Source organism: Xiphophorus maculatus, chromosome 13, assembly GCF_002775205.1.
Source record: "Xiphophorus maculatus strain JP 163 A chromosome 13, X_maculatus-5.0-male, whole genome shotgun sequence".
Classification (NCBI taxonomy): Eukaryota; Metazoa; Chordata; class Actinopteri; order Cyprinodontiformes; family Poeciliidae; genus Xiphophorus; species Xiphophorus maculatus.
Genome location: NC_036455.1, coordinates 11,346,757 through 11,368,534, shown reverse-complemented (window position 1 = coordinate 11,368,534; position 21,778 = coordinate 11,346,757). Strand labels below are relative to the sequence as shown.

The following is a 21,778-nucleotide window of genomic DNA, read 5'->3' as shown; positions in this document are numbered from 1 at the left end:
ACCTCCATTTTAAACAGCTATGGTACTGTATATTGTCATATATACAAACCAGATGTATTGGAGGCTACTTTTGATTTCCTCAGACAAACTGGTATTGGACTTTGTGTAACTGATTACATATTGTCATACTTCACTGTCACCAGTTCTTGTATCTCCCTGACTTTAAATAGTACCCCAGTTTGAACTCTTCTTCACTCGCTTTGGGTGTTTGACCCCAGAGATCTTTTGTAACTTAGTGGAGTATATTGTATATTAGGGATGTTTTTGTGACATTCTGTGAAATGTGCTTATGTTGTGGATAAACTGTTAATTAGAAAATTTTGAAGATATGGTTCATGAAGATGTGGCATCTGAGAATTCTTTGCTGTCACAGCTGGTGTGACCCAATCTGAAGATGCTCTCCGGTTGTTTCTAACATGACCTGCTCTTTCAGATTCAATCAAAACCCTAATCACAAACTTTAATAGCTTCTATATACCACCTCGTTTTCTTTTTGTTGCACACATCGTCAGTCTTTAAATTTAATTCACAAGTAGAAAGCAAGCAAACAAGACATTATTGAATGGCTTTGTCAGCTTTTCTTGCTCTGTATCATTTTATATTGATCCAAGCTCGCAATCATTTGTTTATATGAAGTCAAATATGTCTGCAGGCAGAACAATGAAAAAACTCATATGACACTGCGGCTTAATAATAATATTTTCAATAACATGGCTCATGTGCTGAATATGAAACAGAAAAAAGATATGTTTGAGTGTTAAAAATCTTTTTGATAGAAAAATGTTAGAATTAGATAAGGATAAAAACAATAAGACATAGTGTACTGTACTCTAAGCACTTGTAAGTTTGATCGATCCATTTGCAATTTATTATTTCAAAAGGGATATATATATATATATATATATATATATATATATATATATATATATATATATATATATATTTATTTATTTATTTTTTCTAAGTTTGCAAAATGTAAACCACCGGGAGCTTAAGAGATCTTTGCCCCAAAGTAGCATCTTGATTATCAAAGATATGTTTCTTTTACTAAATAAATAAAATACACATTTCCAAAACAAGTTTTATGCTTTAAATGGTTGCTTACATAGATAAACAGAAAATAGCTGAATGAAGTCATATACTTGCAATGCTTAGTGGAAATAAATGAATAATAAAACAGAACAGAATATTAAAATACTGATCACCATAAATACAGTCTAACAGCTTTCTTGCATTCTTTGTTGCATTATTGTGATTTTTTTTCTTTTTCATTCTTTAAAAGTGCTGGAGAAAAAGTATGCATGGTGGCCATTTTGTCTTACCATTTAAAATCATGCTAGCACACAATACCAGAAACAATGTGTTCCCATTCCAGCTGTGTTAAACACAATGTGTTCTTTGGTCACACACCCCCAGACACATGCATACAAAGCACCAGAGCAGACATGAAAAAGAAAAAAAAATGTGCATGAACTGAGTTAGTATTTGAAAGCTGTGTTTTTGCACAACAGTTGTCCTGTGAGTTTAAAAAAAAATCAGTTTTATGCAGTTTGACTGGCTTTCAAGAGATTTGCTCTCAGTTGCAGATTTGCCTGCAGGTTAGGTGCATCCACCCGCTTCTCAGTCAAACGCAAACTGACTGACGATCAATGATACATTAACAGCTCGACAACAAGAGCAAACAAAATGAACACTGCTACATTAAATGCGTAATATGCTAGAGATCAACCTAACAAGCAGCAGCTTTGACAGAGTTTCTTATTCTCAATCCCCCTGAGGCTAGTTGTGTAGGAAGTGTTTGTTTTTCTAACGATGGTTTAATTCACATGTGGGTTTTAATAAATTCAAAACCAACAAGGCTGTTTGTTGTAGATTTTCCACGCTGAATTTTCTGAAGTCTTACAATAGTGATACTGACATAAATAGTGACAGATGCTTTTCTAATGCAGGTTATACAAAGTAATGTTTTGAAGTTGAACAGTTAGACCTTTCTGTGAAATCAAATATCTTCAATAGCATGACGTTGTGCTAATGAATGTCATGCTAAGTTTTACAATAGTGCAATAATTTTATGAAGATTAAATCTTACAATCTCAAAAAGAAGCCTGGATGCAAACACATCTCATACATCACATAAAACATCTCATTAGAGACCTTTTGACTGTTTGCAGTTGATTTTTTAATTCAAATTTCTCCATCCAATGTCTGTTTGTCTGCAGCAATATTTCTCAGCTCAATGAGAAACAACAATAAATTCAAGAAAATTTGGTAATAATAAAATAAACTCATCAAATCTATTTGTAAAGATGATCAGAACAGGCTGAAATAGCTAGATTTCTTCTGTAGTGATTTTGAGCCAAGTTCTTGTAAAAACCATGTGGCATTCCATTAAAATTATCTTTCGAGCGCCAACTGTGTTTTCTGCAGAACTGCTACGTCACCCACTATGTTTGCCAAAAAGGATCCCCAGGTCAACAGACTTGTAATGAGCTTGAGTCTACCAGAGTGATTCTATATCCTCTTTTAAAAGCTACGATCATTCATAAATGTGAGCTTTAATATGGCAAACCATTCTGTCTTGGCATTCTTCATTGGTGTCTAATCCAAATGGATGTTGATGGCAAGAAATTTTGTGCATCTCATATTCAGCAAAGATAGGTGTTTTCTGTATTTTTGTCCTGAGTCCTACAGCCAGTTGGCTGCACTGTCTGTGTTGTCACACCATACACTTGAGACAGTTTTACATTTTACATTTTACAAATGCATGGAGATGGCATAGCTTTAAAAAAAAGCAATACGTTGCTTGGTTTTTACTCAATTTATATTTTGTGAAATCCTGTAGTGAAGTCCATTGTACTGCATTACCCACTTGCATTAACATGACTCATTACTGAGGTAAACACCAACTAACCTCTTACATTCTGGCTCATTATAGTGTGACTAACCTGGTTGTTGCTTCATTAAACTGGCAGTTGAATCAAGAACAATGATTGGAATCTCAGCTAATCAATGTGATGAATGAGTTTCTGTGATTGTTTGTCTTATATGGAATTTTAATGAGGTGGGATCGGCTCCAGAAACCACAAATATATAAACCACAAAAATATGCAAATGAATGACAATCTACATATAATGTTGCTGTACATGTAGGCATTACAAAGATCTCACTGTGACATGCTGCTACTAACCAGATTTTTTTATTCAAAATATTGTCAAAATACTTCTAATTTCAGAATATTTACTTACAAGAAATTTTGCAATTTCAACTCTTTCTTTTATGAAATCATGTATTAAAGTGTATAAATGTAACAAGTAGAGTTGTCTTTTTCATTACCATTAAAAAAGATAATTGGCAAAGTCATATTTTTTTAAGAAATAAGAAACCTTTGAAAATAATTTAGCGGCAATGCTCTGCATGTCATACAGCTTTAAAAGTCTGTTAAATTCGCTGTGGTCATGTCTAAAAAATGCAAACAGCAACATTTTTATATAGAATACCTACACACAAGTGTAGTGGCTTCCACGAAAGAAAAAAATTAAATCAGCATCTGAATCTATGGACAGGATGGTGGCATTCGACAGCAGAGTTTGAAGAGTATGCTGGGTAGAACATTACTTGTTCTATGTCAATATCAGCAGAAGGACTTTAATTTGAACATTTAAAACTTATAAAACAACAGCATTACGTATCCTCAATTTATTAATGTAAGGTAATATATTTCAGTTCAAATGTTTTTGAACCACCCAAAATTGTACTCACTTTATTTTACTTGCAAGAAGCAAAACTTTCTTTAAAACATTTTTAAGAGGTTTTGATCAATAATTCCTCAGGCATTCTGAAAGTTTTTCAAAGTTCTTCTTTAAAGGGGAGAGCACATTGTGAGTACTGCATTGGATCTCATCGGTTTACACTCATCAGGTGGTACCTTTTTTTTTTTTAACTGAAGTGGGTCAAGACATAGGAGATTACTGGGCAACCTCGTTTTTACTCATTTTCTATCGAGGCTTACCATGGAAGCATGTTGGCATGTTTCAAAAAGAGCAAGATGGATAAGTAGAGACCAAAGGACGTGTCACTTAAAAAAAATAAGTTAAAAACAAAAGTAAGGCTTTAAAAAAACAGCAAGAAAAATACAGGAACATATGACATAGAAGCTGAAAGTTTAATAACCCTTCAGCTGATCATCAATAGTAAGAATTTAAATTATTCAAACCCCTGATAGATTTAGGTTTGAAGTAATCTTAGTTTTATCAGGATGACCTTCCTGACTGGATGCAGTTTGGACATGATGGAGTGAACCAAAAGTTTCATGTCATTTTTATAAAAATTAAAATACATACTTATTTAAAAAAAAAAAGCAATAATTAACATGCCCCTTACATTGCGCTATTTCCTTTTGATCTGTCAATACATGTCACTATAATAAATAATTTTTTATAATGAAAATAATTTGGCATCTAAATCTGACAGCAGTGTGAATAATTTTGAACTTAATGGTTTATATGCCATCTTTTCAATTTTAATCTCTTTGGGATTCACTTTGTTTTTCCTTAGTCGTTGCTATTGTCAGTTTGACAGGCTGCTACTAACAAAGGAGTCTAAAGAGTTTATTTAAAATTGGTTGTCTCTTATGTGTCATAACACTGGTTCACCTGGAGCTTAGGAGCCTTTTATGGCTGGATGATTAATTTTCCAGAGTTGGGTGGGATAACAATTCTTGCAAAAATACTAACATACTGTACTGAGCTGAGTCACAATCTGTAGAAAAAAACTGGAAGACTTTCAGAAACAGTCACAGTGATGACGCATCATTGGAAGCAAAGTATAAAGAAACATTAAATGTCTTAAAACTGTTACACAACACGGTGGCTCACTAACAAGCTACCACTAAAACAGTGGTAGCTTGTACTGCTACAAGCTACAGTTAGTAATTTAAAACATTTCAGAAAAACATTTCATAAGGTTTTGAAATTGTCATATTGTCCATACTAATGCCACATCTTAAACATGGTTTAACTAATGATGTGTGGGGGGAAAATGGAGAATATCTTAGACCCAGTAAAATGAACGCATTTTTAATAAAACTGTAAAACTTACCTAAGATTGTTTTGTTAATTTGGCTGAAATGGTTGTTCTGTCTCTTTTTTCAGGACGTTTCTCACATTTCCAAAGTCTAAATGTTTTTTTTCAAGAACTCTCTGCAAGTGTAATTCTAGCTTGTCTGGTAGATTAAATTTATTCTCTAACGTCTGTCTCCTTAATGAGCAAAAAAACAAAAAAACAAAAGAACTTCAGTTTCTCATAACTTTTCACTGAAAACTAATATGAAAGAAACATCTTCACAATTGTGTATTTGAATATATTTATTTTGTTTTATTTTATTTTATTTGTACACATTGTAAGACGAGGAAAACAATAATTCTGCAAGGATGTGTTCAGCTCTGTAAAGTGTAATTTATGTTTCAAGAAGAAGCAGCAGAGAGAAGTGCTGTGCTTCAAACTGTCAGCAGCACACTTGTTAACTTTAATCAATACACAGAAGATAATCTTGTCCTCTGAAAAGATAAGAAAACATAAAAGGAGCTGAGATTTTAAAAATGATTTTTGGAAAGTAGGTCAGTGCACATGGAGAGAAAGACAATATAGCAACTAGACTCAGATATATAAAAAAAGCAACATTTATTTTCTATTTTCACATTTGTATTATCCATAAAAACTCACATATTTCAAATAATACATTCTTGTCACATTGAGAACATCGATTGCATTTTTAATAAATTCATAAATCAGCTTTAGATGTATTCCCCCTGCAGGATTTAAACAAACAGGCATAAAAATGATTACTTGTGTTTTAGCTGCAACGTTTCCCAAATGAACATGCAAGCAGAAATGACTACAGTCATGCCAGTACCGTCCCAGCTGGCATGACTGTCCCACAAGGCATCACATCATTGTTATATCCAATATATGTGAGAGTCAGCAGCTTGAGCTTGCACAGACAGGGCGGCTTAGGCCAACAACATGACTAATCACTGGTAATAATACTAACAGGTATGACTCACATTACAGAGGCTTTCCTTGCAATCTTCAATACATTTTTCATTTTGTGACACTGATGCCAAAAATAAAGAAGCTGCTCATTTTTAATCTGAAGATTAGTCAAGCTTTGATTAATTTGCATTCTTTGCTCTAATCCATCAAGTTTGATGAACTTTCTTGCTCAACAAAGCCTTCCATAGAACAACAATTTTATCTAGTCTGTGATGGGAACAAATTTTAAACTGTTCAAAAACTGTTATAACATCACCTAAAAAAATCTTAACAGTTTTCAGTATTGTTCCAGTCATGGCTTTGATGTTTTTCACTGCATTATGCTCTGTTCTAGGTTTGCATGATATTAGAAAAAACTGAGATTGCGATTTTCTCTAGCCTTGTGATATATTTTGTGATATGAAAAGAACCCAGGAATTTTGAATCAATAACTTGAATAGCTCCCTAAGTTATGCTGCATCCCTGCCATCTTGTTGACAATTTCATCTTTTTTGTGAAAGTCACAAATATTTTAGAAATATTTTGCAATGGTGGTAATAGTAAATATTTTAATGACAATTTAATTTGCTACTGTATATATATCCATGTTTTTTTCCCTCTCTTTTTTTACTGTGCTTCCATTATTCTATGACCTTTAGCATTTTGAGCATCAGTGTCCGGTGTGAGCATCTGCTGGTATGAGACTCTGTGCACCTGCCTAATATTACTTTCACAAGGAAAAATACAGGTTCAGAACATTTGAAATATTTTAGTCGACAATTATTACACCCCTAACGGTCTTTTGTGATACGAGTATTACATGAAGTCCTTCTCTGTTCTATAAGCAAATGTCTGATAAATTAGCAGCATTACATACAATCTATATAAGCCTCTGATATGCCACGTTTATTACTAAAGTTGCACACTTTGGGTTTATGTTTTCAACAGGTCTTTACCTAATTCTGAGATATTGAAATGTTTTCCAAGGTTAGCATGCTCCATGTCAGACAGGACTCAAACGTCCCTTCTGTTATCAGCTGAAAGTATTTTTCTGTCTTGCAGTCTGAAGAAACTGCTGACATGCGTTGACATGTTGAAAATGGTATTCTTTTAAATTGCTTCTTACATCTCATGTCTTTTTCTGACTTCATATTAAAAAATACAACCGACTGTTAAAATTGCCAACTTTCTGACTTCTTAACTCACTGAAGTCTTTTTTTGCCTTTACTTCCACACCAGTGCTTGCTGGTAAACCTGACATACTTTCACAGAGATCAAATTTTTGACTTTCTCACTGTCGGATAAGCAGTCAAGACTGATGACAATAAAAATTCAGTTTTGGCTGATTTTTCTGTATATCTTTAAATAGCACACCTTTCTAAACACTGAATGACAAAGATCTATAGATTTGGCTGTTCTATCACCTCACTGGGAAAATTATTGGTACACATGAGTAAAGGTGCTTAGAGCTGTGATTAGATTATATATAATCTATCTAAATTAGATGCTACAGTACTTATAGTCTTCATATTTTACAATCAGCCCTTTCTTCAGTTTGGAAAAAATGCAAAAACAATACTGGAGCAGTTATTCACATTGTGTGTCTGTGTTGGAGGAAATTTACTTAAGCAGTTCTCTGTTTGTAGTTGTAATTTTGTTTAGTGTTTGAGCCCAGTAGGAAGATTTGAACTTTGTGCATTTTTAAGCGTAATGACCAAAAATTATGCCAAGCATGGCCTCTCATGGCCAGGAATCCTTATACTGAAGAGAAGGTCTCATTGTAAATGTAGTGCTTGTTTTTTATTGTTGTTTTTTGTGTCTCTGTTGCATTTATAAGACATACTGTAAGTGCACCTTCATACATTTTGCAGTTCTTGATATTTTCACTGCTTTTTTTGTGTTTTATTTTTCCTTATACAAAAGCAGGTCTTTGCTGGTTAAGTGCGACTGCACCTACTCTCTGTTCTTCTAATCTCTCTTTCCTGAACTTGCTGTTTATCTGCTCTACCTTTCTTGCCTGTAGGTCTTCCTCTGTGTCTCTGCTCTGTGTGTCTTCAGTGTTTATTGTCATTGTTCCTCTGAAACCATGCCTGTGCTGACATAAAGCAGCACAGATCCAGTCTCTGCTGGATTGAGAGGACAAACAAAATATTGTTTTTTGGAAGATTTTCACTGTGAGTAAAAAAGCTGATAGGTACACTCATAGAGATTACAATTCATAGGTCTTAGTTTCCAGATTGTGAAAACAAGACATTTCATAACTCTTGTCCAAAATTAAATTTATATTGAATAAGAATTACCAATAGTCTTTGTATGTAATCAGGCTAATGGTTTAAACTTCAGTGTATAGAAATGACCCAAAGTATCTTCATTTTGATTTAGATAGCATCCTAAGGAATAAAGTAAAAAGTTTTTGTTTTTTTTTCCTAATTATGTTTCCAGTTATAATATTTGCTGGCAGATATTTGCTTGAATAAAATTCAAAAATGTTCCTGAAAAGTATGTTTTCTTGCTGATTGAAACAATTTTTGTTTATAAAGTAAGTGGTGTCAAAATACAAACACATACTGTAGATGAATGGGTTTTAGTCTGTGTCACCTATTACACTGTTTACTAAAAAAATAACTGCTTTATTACACCCACATAAATCATTTGTCTGTCTAGGAATAACACAAGAGTTCCTGCATTTTTAGAAGTGGCAATTAGAAACTGTTTTTGTGGTGCATGAAGATAAATAGCCTTCAGAGAGTAGTTGTGTTTCCATCAAAGTTTTTTTATGTGCATTTTGAAGTATCACATTAGAACAGGTTGACGGAATGGTAAAGTTCAAAAATAACTTCCCCAATTTCACAAAAAAGTTTCTTTTTTACACTCATTTGAGGTAGAAACACATTTGCCAAAAAAATATCATGTCTGAACTTCCCACATGGAGGAGATTATTCTTTTTTTTTTTTTTTTAAATGAGTGGTGCATGCTAGTTTGCAAACTCTGCATCATGTTTATCACAGCCATGCACCTCAACATCTGATGAAATTATGCTTTGTTTAGCCTGTTTACCTCTGTTTTGGAGGTTGAATTGCTCCAAAACAGATGGAAACACCCCCAATTTGTAATTTCTTTTTTGTGACATTGTAAAAGTTTGCTCAAAATTCACATGACAATTAGATTGAAACATAGCTAGTCACAGTTTTAATCATTCTGCTTCATTCTTCCTCTGCAGGGTCTCCGCTCCATATCAGGTGAAGCACTGTAGGCTGCCAGGCCCCTGCCACCATTACCTTCCCTCCTCCTCAAGAGGCGTCATCCTTTACACAGAATCCCTCCACCCCACCTGGCCTCACCTGGCAAAACCCCATCAGACAACCACCACTGGCCCTCCCTTTACCCCATGGTGGCCCCAAGGCCCACCCTCTCATTGCTACTGGCTATCCTGGCCTGCACGGGGCCCGCACGCCCCTCGCCCCCCCTGCTGCTCCGGCCCCGGGAGAGAGAGAGGGACTCGGGTGGTATCAACATAGCCGTAGTCCACTCTGGCTCCTCCCTGCTCCCGGAGACGGCGGTGGTGGGAGGCGCGGGGGTTGGCGAGCCGGGTCTCGGGTCCGGTCTGGGAAACGGTCCAGGAGGAGGAGGCGGCGGAGGAGGAAGGGGGGTGACAGATACAGCCTCACTTGCAGGAGTTGTGGCCATGGCCTCTTTGTCCTCCTCAACATACCTGTCGCTGGCAGCACTTTCCACGGAGACTGTGATGACACCATCAGGTCAAGCAAACGTCATCTACCTGGCAGTGAATGAGAGCAGTCCAGGCACATTGCTGCTGCAGCTGTGTGAGCTGCTGGCCACTACACCTCTACAGGTAGGCACAGGACACAAAACACAATTTTTACACCTTACATTATGTTTGATTCTAAATAGATATGCATTTTGAGTTACTGAAAGATGTTTCACCTGATATTTCACCTTTTGCAACCTTTGTTTAACTCAGGGTTTGGTGTTTGAGGAGGAGAGACCACCCCCGCCAAACCGTGCTCCTCTAGCCCCAATGCTGGAGTTTGTCTCCGCTCAGACTGGAGTTCCTGTTGTTGCTGTCGGGGGAGGAGCCAGTCTAGGCCGAGAGCCACAGGTAAAAATGAGTTACTTGTTATTGCATCATCATCGTCCCCGTTTCTTTCATCTCAACCAAAGAAAGAAGTGTCTGTGAAACACAAGATAGAATGTAACAATTAAAAGATATGAACGCGTATTCTGCCTTCTTGAGCAGATTTCAGTTACATAACACTTTGAAGTTGTGGTCTACATGTAAATGGGAAATTTAATGAAGAGAAAATGTACAGTAATTTCAATAAAACAATGTCAGTCTTTGAGGGTGGAATAATATTACCTTTCAAACCAGTAGAAATCTGATTTTCTATCAATCTACTCTGTGTACAGCAGCATTAAATCTAGATACATGCAGTCTAAAAATCTATACATTATTTTGTTTCAGGAGCACAAAATAAATGTAAAAGAAGACATGGTGTATTATGTAGATAATGTAATCTAAGAAGTATTAATCAGCCTCTAACTTTTAACTTTGTTGTAAAAGTGGGAAGAAGAGAAATTGTTGCTTCCCTTCTATTCTTATTAAAATCTGCATCAGGCAGAAATGTCAAACTAAAGGGACATGCTTTTAGAGCCAGCATGGCATCTACACCTGGTGTAATTGTTTAAAAAAAGTAAAAATTGTAATCATGCTTCAACAAGTATAAATGTTTTACCACATACTGAATGAAAAAAATATTAGTGGTTTGAACAGTCAAAATATTCAGATTTTTTTTTTTTTTTGCAGTCAACTCAGGCTAGAAAATCTATAACTACAATCCAATAATTACAATAATAGTTAACATAGCCAGCTTTTTTGTTAACTTTATTTATTATGATTTTTAGTCTCACTTCTGATCATAGATCTTTTGACCAAAAATAGTTTTAAAAAATGTATCTTTGGAGGAATATGTACCTCATGTTATGCCTAACTTACAAGTTTGTTTGTTTGCGGTTTGACAGGAGCAGGTAGAGCATCATGTTTCATTTAGGAATTAACCAAGGGAAAATCCAATCGGAATGGGAAATGGAAAAGGAAAATCCAAAGAAGCACAAATTTGTATTGAATTAATTACAAAGAGTGACTCAGTGAGACCTTTAATGCTGAGGTATCTTGTTACAAAGCTTTTCATTACACAATCACAGTTTCTGCTTATTGCAAAAATGCACATTTCAGCTTGAGGGATGACAAATTCCTTAGGCCTGCAGTGTTATGGATATTAAATCCTCTCTATATCTTCTGACAGCAGAAATTGAAGCTCAGTGAGCAATCTCTAATTTATCTCAGATTAAAATCTACAATGTCAACTTCTTTTAGGAAGACATACGGCTTTGATCTTATCAGGAATGTGCGATGGAGAAGAGGGGCATTGCAATATCTTTCTCAGTATGGCTTTAGTTTCAGTTGTTGCTAACAGGTCAGCATAAAAATCACCAAGTAGGAAGAGACAGTGGCATGAATATTAATAATATTCAACCTGTTTGAGAATTTAAAAAACAAATCAAAACAATTGTTTATAAATTGATTGCTTAAGTGTTGAGGACAGGCCACAATCAGAGATCCAGATAAAGCAGTACAGCAATGGCAGGTGTGATATTCAGTGAGTGTGCCAGACTGTTTTAAACAGATCACCTTCACAGCATGATGGGTTATAATTCTTTCATGACTTGTTTGCTGTTATTGTTAATACAATAAACCTGGCACCAAGCTAACAGCATCTTAAAATATTCATTCATTAAGCAGATTTGTTTACAGCAGGAGGTGAAGATACTTTAAAGTGGCACGAGACATTATGTCATGCAGGTATCATTAACCTTTTAACATATTGCGCTTTAATCTAAAAAAAAAATAGGTGGAAATTGTTTTGCTAACTCTTTTACTGAATATGTATTTGTACACTGAAATGAACACAAACAAGGCTGATGATTTGAAATGGGTGCTATTCATTTCACCCACTTCATATTTGAATTTTTTGCTGCTTTGTTCCTGACATGTTCAGGTGTGAAATGAGCACAACATATTTTGTGCTTGTGAAGCATCAACTGGTTCCCACCTTCAAGAAGTTGTGTACCTGTTTTTACAATCAGTGATGTAAAGTAATACCCTGCACTCGACTTATTGTCTACTGAAAACTACAGAGATTATGTGTTGTTAGATGAGCATCCTCTTTGCACACACCACCTGACATTTTAGAGTCCTTCTCTGACCTCTCACATGTGCCTTCACGTCTCAGTCACTCAGATCAGCCGACTATCTGTAGCTAGAAATGCTGAGGACACACAGGAAGCTCAGAGAGGATTGGGCTTTTGCTGAGGTGGCTCCAGATCATGGGATAGTTGCTGTTGGAGATTACAAAGGCCTCTTATCTAGCCAGTGCTCAATCCTCTCTCAAGACCTACCGCTTTGGTTTGGCTTTCAACCCAATATTTTTGATAATGTGTTTAGCTTTTTGGTCAGTGCTTGCTTGTTTTGAAGTACTTTTTGAAATAAACTTGACTTGGAGATTATTGATATTTTGAAGTCATTCATAGGTATTTTAATGTGGGGTCATATTTCTAAATGGTTACTGGCCTCACCGAGCATCAGAGCAACCATCATTTGGGATGTGGTGTAATGAACTATCTTAGAAAAATAGCTGAGAAACCTGCTGTATGCAGCATGGAGACATTTAGCTCGTATCCTCTGGCTTTTAGATTATCGTTCCTTTTGCTTCTACTTTCAGAATCTCATGACCTGGATTTTTTTTAAAGGCTTAAACTCTCAAGAGTCATATCTTCCGAAGTAAATAAAAGTTTAAAAATGAGTCAAACGAGGAATCAAAAATCAGGCAATACTTGAGGTTGGTGTGCAGTGGAATAATATCTTGCATTTTGTTTTCTGGTTTAACTATAAGTGATCAAATCTGAACTGAATCAGCATGATTACACAACAAGCTCTCCTGGGCAAATGACACAGACTCTAAAAAGGAATGACAAAAACTGAGAAGAAGCAAAATATGAAAGAAAAGATGCATCTATGAACCATGCTTTTCTACATAATCTGTTGAACACACCATTGGAAACTATTTTTAAAACAACAAAATATGAATACGCTATTAGAATTCATGAATAAAAGTCATTTCATTTTCAGTCCCTCTTGCTCCAGGCTGCCAGTTTCCTATTTTTCACTAAGACCTAACTTTTTCTTTAAAAAATAACAATGCACATACAAACGTCCTTTCACTTTGACATTAGGAAAGCATCTAAATCATTTTTCAGTGCCTTGCAAATGTATTCACCCCCTTTACTTTGTCCCAGTTCAACTACAAATTTAAAGTTTTTTCATTGGGATTTTCTGAAACAGACCACTAAAGCAGTGCAAAATTGCAAAGTGGAACATTTTTCTTCAAATACATAGCCACACTGTTAACTAGTTGGTCCTTTTCATGCCAGTTAGTTGCACTGGATTTTATTCAGGTATTTCAAAATAAGGGGCATTGCACACAGCATAGAATTCAATTTGAAAAATCTTACATGAAATTCTTTTCTCTTATAACACTATGATTCCTTTTGTTGGTCGGTCACATAAAATTCAATTAAAGTACGCTAAGGATAGTAATGTGACAAAATGTGGAAAGGCTTAAGGAATAGGCATATTGTTGCTATAATGCAACAAAAGTACATCAGTGATAACAATGTTGGGATGATGAATCACCATTTTGTTTTCTATTTTGAAGCATATCAAGAATAAGTAGACCTTGTAGCAATACGTTTTCTAAAACGATGACTTGGGACGCAATATTAGTCATTCATTGTTTCTGGTGAGTACTCAAGGGTGCCAGTGATTTTATTTTAGCTTCATCTTACAAAAGAACTCTAAAACAGTCTTTATTCTTCAGCTGCAGAATTCACTCCTAGCAAGTTTCCTATAAAACCTTTTCTATGGTAGGTTAAGAAAAGCAAACACACTTACACTGGGAGTCAGTCTGCTGGTTTGATATCTGATATACTTCAGTGCATCATAACTGGAGGTGAGCCCTGACAGCATGAGACGATGGAATGTTATTCCCTGGCGTCATTCCCTTTGATCATCCACATGTACGCACAGATGCAGAGCCCTGATTACTAATTTACAGATATTCTCTCAACTCCCAACAAAAAAACTATAATTCATACAGTATTTGAAAGTGCAATGCCTGCAAAAAAAGAAACTTATTTTATTTTCCTCCATAAACTTACATTCACTCCGACCATCTGCGAATATGCATTTTGACATCTTAAAACTTTGCTTTTGTTTCGACAAGAATACACTGGCAGAAAAGCCAATAAAAATGAATTTCTTTTTCACACAGTGAACAGCTCATCTACTAACATTAAATATGACTGCAGTGGCAGAGAGGAAGGCCATCACTGTTTCTTTCATGCATGCTTGAAAGCTTTCTTTTAAAAGCCAAAGCTTGTTTTGACAGACTGCGTCATTCCTCTGAGCCTGCCCCTCATAGATTTAAACCAGTCAGACACAACGCAGAAAGAGCTGGAATGAATGGGAACAGTGTGATGTTGCCTGCAGATCCACTGAATAAATATGCTCAATCTTATAAGACACATATTCAGTACAGCTGAATGACACACCACTCTAATTAGCAGTTTATAGAGAGTTTAATGGAAAGCAATAACTTTTCTGGTATTTAATAAACTGAAGTTATATGTGAAATGCACACATTTTATTTGTGCGTCATGAATTCATTCTCTCTGCTTGCAGGAGAGCGGCTCAATCTACCTTCAGTTCACTTGCTCTACAATGCTCCAACTTGAGGTGATCTTCGAAGTCCTTGAAGAATATGACTGGACTTCGTTCTCTGTTGTCACCACCCGTCACCATGGCTACGAGGACTTCCTGGCCATGGTGGAAGGTATGACAGATGGCTCCTTCATTGGCTGGGAAAGGAAGAGCGTGGTGGTTCTTAATGTGACAGACGACCCCGGCGGGTCTCGCACCAAACGACTCCTCAAAGACAATGAAGCCCAGGTGAGTGATGGGAAACACAAATGCCACTTTTGATTGAGATGTAAGTCAGGGGCAAAATGGTTCATCTTAGCTCAAATCAATTGAACAAAATGGGGTTCCAACAACACCAGCCACTTACCTGAGTTTGCCTAAAAGCCCTTGAAAAGAAAGTGGATTAAAAAGAATCTAATTTCTGTGAAGCAACAGTAGAAGTAAGTATTTAAGAATTAAATGTCCCCGTCTTTCTCATATATACCAGCATCTCCTAACCTTTTTTTTCTTTTGAGCCCCCTCTTCTCTCCAAATAAAACTCACTTGTTTCCCTGTTGTTGAACTCATATGCACACATGCGCATGCACACTTGTACATAAAAATCATAAAATGCATGTGCAAACTCCAAAAGGTAAACCTGACAAATATATAATTTCTTTACTGGTGAAATAGTAAAGATAAGTTATTTTCTAACTAAAAGTTACCTTGATATTTCATACAACTGTCCATTGTTGTGATATATGTACCAGCTGTTACAGACTTGTTATATTTTGACAGTATTGTAGATGTAACATTCAAAGAGAATTAACCTGAAGTTGATCAATTTGACCTCATCTGACAAATCAGAAGAGTGCGGTTACCACGCCTGATTGTTTATGTCCTTAATGGCCCGACTGAGAATTGGTCTAAATGTCAGTAAAACGAGACCTAATTTTCTAACTAACCCATTAATTTCTCAAATCATTATGCAAATGTAAGTGGGGATCTGTTAAGACTGTTCACGTCTCTCATTCATTTAACCCTAATGGATACACATCACAAACTTGTGTACTAAGTGTAATGCAGTTCAGCTTTGTACATCACTTATTTCCCAAAAGAAGCTTGAAATCCAATTTATATTTTTTGACTTGGAGTATAGTTGTGTTAATTTTAGATCATTCTAATTTCAGTCACAACTGGAACAAGTCACAACTCCAAAGTTTGGCTGGGATTTTGCGAAGCTATAGATTTATATCTCTTTTAAACAAAACATATTGCAGATTGTCACCATGCACCCCTGCTGACACAACTGCTTCTATGGACATATGTCTAATTGGAAGATTTTTCAGGGCTTCCATGAATGTGTAGTATTGTAAATATTTAAACTTAGATTTAGAATCATTCTTGTTTTGCAGTTTTGTGGTTCATTCCAAAAATGGAATATAACATACATTTGCCGTCAGACTGTTTCTCTATTCCTACCCAAAGACTTTTTCTTACCTTTAAAAGATTATGGGAGGTTACATAAAAAGACTAATGTTTAAAGTAAATGCACAGAATGCGCCTACTTGTGAGAAGTAATGGTTGAATAAACATCAAGCAACATTTTGCCTGACCTTACCGTTGTCTTATTCATGGAAGGAGGGAAGAAAGGAATTTCCTTGCAGTTTTTTCCCCCACCCTTCTCTTTTCTAATTCTCATCTCTGCATGAGTCAAAGTTACCTGAGATGACCTCTCTTTAATGTTTTACCAGTTTAATTTATATTCAATCCTTACTCTCACTTTTTTTTTGGCTCATATTACAGTAAATGACCTTCGTAAAGATAAGTCTGAAAAAAAATGAAAGAAAGACAGCAAGGGCAGCTGGAGCAAAGGGAGAACATTATGTAATTATACTGAAAGTAATGTGACATGTTAAATGGGGGACATAAAAGTGGTTTTGATGTGTCAGATTATTTTTGACTCTACAGCTCTTTGACTCTTCAGACATGTTATTCCTTTTAAAATATGTTTCCTTATTTTTTGTTACTGTCACAATATTCAGAATATTGAATCCAAGAGTCAAAATTAGACATTATTTAGAAAAACGTCACCAGCTGACATTCTACTGGCATTCTTCTAAATACCTGCTTAAGCAAGTTCTCTGGCAGTTGAATTATTCGTTGCTACTTCCCCCTCAGAGACTCACCTCCTCAATAACAAGACTAAATAAAAATCTGACAGGGATGGATGGGTCATGTTTTTGGAAGTTCTCCAAAAACATGCCTGTTTTTGTCTTTCTGACCTCCTTTGCTCTCAGGCTTTTGTCTTCCTGTTTCCTGTGTCAGCATCATCAATTTGAATTTGGTATTTTCAACAACCGTATGAATGTGTATGTCCTTGGAAAAAATATCAATTTCCTGTGTTTACCTTGAAGTTTTGGAGGCAGCTTTTGTTGATGAATGCTATATGAAGTACAACATGTTTGGCCATGACAGAAAAAGTTAACAACTGTAAGCTATTCTCAGGGAAAGTCACCAATCTATTTTTACCAACTGCTGATGTTAAATTTGTGAAAACAAAAGTTTCTTTATCTGTCTAAGAAAAGTAAATACAGTTCTTGAAGAGCTTGCACATTGCCAGCATCCCTCAATTGGAAGTAAAGACACATGGTTCCACTGAAGTATAAAAGAAGAGTATCTAAATGCTTTACTTGTATGTGCAAGTCAATATCAGTCAATACTAGGGCTAGTACATACAGTTTTTCGCCCATGAAATGCAATGGCTCTCAGACCACTTACTGTGCAAGACTCCACTGCTAAAGAAAAAGAAAAAACATGATGAGGCTTGTTTATATTTTGATGCCAAAGATATGGACAAACCAGCAAGACACTTAGAGAATATAACATCTTAAGATGAGACTAAAGCTGAAATCTTTTGATGACATTTCTTATACCAGGTTAGGAGGAAGAATAGTTCTGGACTTTACACCAGAAACAAAAATTCCTACAGTTACATTTGTAGGTGGCAAGATCATGGATTTTATAGTTATAAAATCTGTTGATTTTATAACTGTATTAAAGATCGATAGAAAAATGTACTCAGAGTTTCTTGATAAGAATATGGAGATGAAATGAGTGTGGAATGCCAGGCAAGACAATAGTCCTGAACACACAGCTAAGGAACGTTGCAAACTGCAGTTTTATTTTTGAGTGAAATACTTTAAGGGATGAGTCAATCCACTTGCTTTCATAATAGTGCTGCATTAACACGACCCAGATCATCTATTGATTTAGAAACACATTCAGAATGTTTTTGATCCTGATTTTCTCCTACTGTCTTAAGTACCTTGATTTATTTAACTCTTAGTGAAAAAAATACTTTTTCTCCTGTGAAGGTTTTATGTTTCTTGGTGTATTGGTGGCAACTGCAATCTGTTTGCCTCTGCATATATGTTATGCAATCTGCATTGTGATAACAGTACATAAAATAAGCAGATTAAGGAATTTGTTCATAAATGCGTGAAAAATAAAGTGGTTAAAGTGATTGTAGCTTGTGAGTTCCTTTGACTGAGCTATGCACAAATGATAAGAATTTATCTTTAAGAAAACATTGCTCTGTCAAAAGTTGTTTGTTTTTCTTGCCCTGCCTTTGTGTTGCCTTCATCTGACAGACTAGCTAAGATGTCAAATTAGGTTTTACCACCAAATGCTGTTTTTTTATGTTTAGAAAAATTCACTGTCCACTCTACTATTTTTAAATATTTCTTTTCATTTGAAATGCAGCTCATAAGAGTTTTGCAAAAACATATATTGGTTTTCTATCTTTCAATTGTGAAATGGGTAGCTTGTTCTCATGAAATTTAATCTGTGAATTTTTCAGGTGTCTTCTAAAAGCTCTGCAATAAGAAAGTATTAAATTCTCTTCACATACTCTCTGTAACCCAGTCAGTACTAGAATTACTGATTTCATTTGGTTCCTCTGCTCTGAAGTGACAATAAAAAGATTTGTCTTGCAGAAACTTTGTGACTTTTCTCCTTAGAACAAATGTTTCTTGTCACTTTTGTACTACTTTATTACTGTACTTGATTCTTTCTTTACACATTAGTGTATTTAAATTGATATTTGAAGACTGCATTTCTTATATACACCTCAAATTAAAAATATCTTGCCTTGATTCACCCAAAACATTTCCTTCTCCTGAAAAACATAGACAGACCTATAACCTCTGAAAACCCTCTTAATATGAATGTATTGATGGGACGTGTTATGCGCATAATCTAAAGCACTCAGGAGGGTGCAGCACTGCATGGGCCATTTATTTTACTTCAGAACTTGCTGTTGCTAATTACCATACGGCAGGCATTGCTTGATGATTTGTATCTCAGTACTGTGACTGGTAAGCAAGGCAGCAGGCATGCTGGTTTTCCTCTGCATGCCTCACTTAAGGTTATCATTACAGAACCAGAACACGAAATGAATGACAAAACACTATTGTAAAAAGGAACCAGCTGCAGAAAGCTTATTTGTTCCTTTGTTTTGCACTTTAATTTGATTGCTTAGAAGTTTACTTCTAACCATAGTCTAATGTTATTCAGGTACACACCCTGAAAGATTCTTAAATCATCATAAGTTCATACAAACCCAAATTCTCTGAGCCAAGGAATGGAATTAGATATATTTCAAAAGAGATTTGAGATTATTCCAGGCTTTTGGACTATTTCTTTTCTCATTTTGTCTTTGTGTAACGGAATCAGACAGGATCCAGAGCAGAAAAAGGAGAAAATGTACTGACTGCATGATGAATAAACGATGAAAGATGAACTGATTAAAGAAGAACAACACCTCTGTATAATAACTTATAATAAAACAATATGTAAATTATGTCGATAACTGAAGAAGGAAAGAAAAACAGCCTCATATATATTGATTATATAACCTACGACCAACTTTTACAAGACAGTAGCACACACGATGTTGTTTACCAAGTTATTATGACTTGTTATAGACATGATGAAAATACTAAAGAGAAGCACTTACTTGGTCCCAAAAACATAACATTTTTATTAAGATAAGTTAAGCAACACAAATAAACTAGCTAAAGTATGGAATGTGGGTGCTAATGCTAAGCAAGCCAGGAGATAACCAATGCAAAATCAAGCTATTAACTAGACTGTCTCCATTGGAGAAAACCACACAATGGATGTATAGACTTAAAAAAAGGTTTGGAGCTTTGTCACTATCTCATCAATAACTTTTAAATAACAAAATCCAAATTTCAACAGCACATATTTAAATCAAAGCTGTAGTGAAATCAGCACAATGTCTTCTCTATGTGTGGATGCAGATTTATTTTGCCTGGAACAAGATTTCTAATGTGACTAAGACAGTTAAGCTTTGTCAAAGTACAATATGAAGACTCACAATTGTCTACAGAAATCCATAATGTGATACCCAGGCTTTAAAAAAATGGACGCCTGTTCTGACAAAGTGATTAACATGATATGTAATTTTAAAGAAAAAAAAAGTCTTTGTGGGTTGTTTGTAAAGGTAGCAGCGTACATCTTTCTTCAAATATTAGAGCAAAACTACAATTTACAAGAGGAAAAAACAGATAATTTTTACCTCATGAGATAAAGATTTTCTATGTAAAGACTTTGAATGTATGTTGACTGCTGGAGGTTTGTGATAGCTATTGAATGTCTATGTAGACCTCATGCCAACCTTGATCCCATCCGCTGTCAGCTGAGTAGGAGGATCGGCGTCATCCGGCCATCTTCTCTGACGTGAGTCACAGCAGTAAACATGCAGCATGTGATTCAAACGCCGCACGCCTGCTGCTATTACTGCTGGTATTCCATATTCCAGTGTTGACTGACTTGAGTTTTTATACCCTCACTCATTGTCTTCCGAAATGGTGGCACACATTTTCCTCAAGTGCTTCCTCTGAGCAATCATCTGAAGGGCTCTCATGAAACCCCCACCCCTAAACACACACACACACACACACACACACACACACACACGCCCACGCCCCCCGTCAGATTCGCACAGATTCATTTAGCCTCCTTTTTTTTTTAATAACGTATGAATGGAAAATAAAAATGCAATCAGAACAAGATTCCTAATTTTTCAAGTACAGCTAATTTAGCTAAAAATAAACTTAACAAAGGGCAGAAATCTGTTAGATGCCATGTAACACTGATGTATAAATGAAGAAAATGTATAACTGTGAGAGAAATATATAAAAGGTCATGGAACCAAGTAAAAAAAAAAAAAGAAAGAAACACTGATCATTAAAATGGGATCCAGTCGCTCAACCTGCATCTATCACCATGCTTCATTTTAACTGATGCTATGCTCTATTACCCTACTGGTTATGGCCACCACCTGAACCCCTCTGTCTTATCATTCACCTCCAGGTCCGTCTGCTGTACTCCTCCCTGGAAGAGGCTGAGCTGATTTTTCGGGCAGCCTGGGCAGCAGGTCAGGCTGGGCCCAGTCACATGTGGTTTGTCGTTGGACCCGCCCTGTCTGGACTGGGATTGGAGGGACTGCCAAAAGCCTTGTTTGCCATCAGGCCTCAGGGCTGGAGGGACGAGCCACGAAGGTACGCGCCAAGCTGATGGTTCCCTACTGGTCTATTTGGGTTTTATGTTGCAATAGATTTTTAGTTTTTCCAATAAAATTAATGACAAATTCATTCTGGCAAATCAGCTCTTCCTTCCACTCTATCACAAAGCCTATTCCACTCTTAGCAAAAGTCTAAAATAATTTTTCAGAATAAGATTGCATTAAAAGCACAACATATACATTAAATATATGATATTACACACAATGTTCCTATTAATTTCCCTTTAATTTCCTCATGTTAGTACCCATGCAACACATATATTTAGTAGGAAAGACAGGGCACTGTGAAAGCAGCTTAAGCAAATATCTAATTACTCTA

The 21,778-nt window shown here is 35.7% G+C and overlaps 1 protein-coding gene across 1 annotated transcript in view; it reads left to right on the top strand.

The window, feature by feature from the left end:
• The window catches only part of LOC102220283 (glutamate receptor ionotropic, NMDA 2D-like), a 179,081-nt gene that overhangs the window by 66,004 nt on the left and 91,299 nt on the right, over positions 1–21,778 (top strand). The window contains exons 2-5 of the mRNA XM_005808183.2: positions 9,252–9,884; positions 10,014–10,151; positions 14,850–15,116; positions 21,249–21,436. Of these exons, the coding sequence (XP_005808240.2) occupies positions 9,420–9,884; positions 10,014–10,151; positions 14,850–15,116; positions 21,249–21,436 (1,058 nt within the window). The 5' untranslated portion in view covers positions 9,252–9,419. The remainder of the gene's footprint in view (positions 1–9,251; positions 9,885–10,013; positions 10,152–14,849; positions 15,117–21,248; positions 21,437–21,778) is intronic.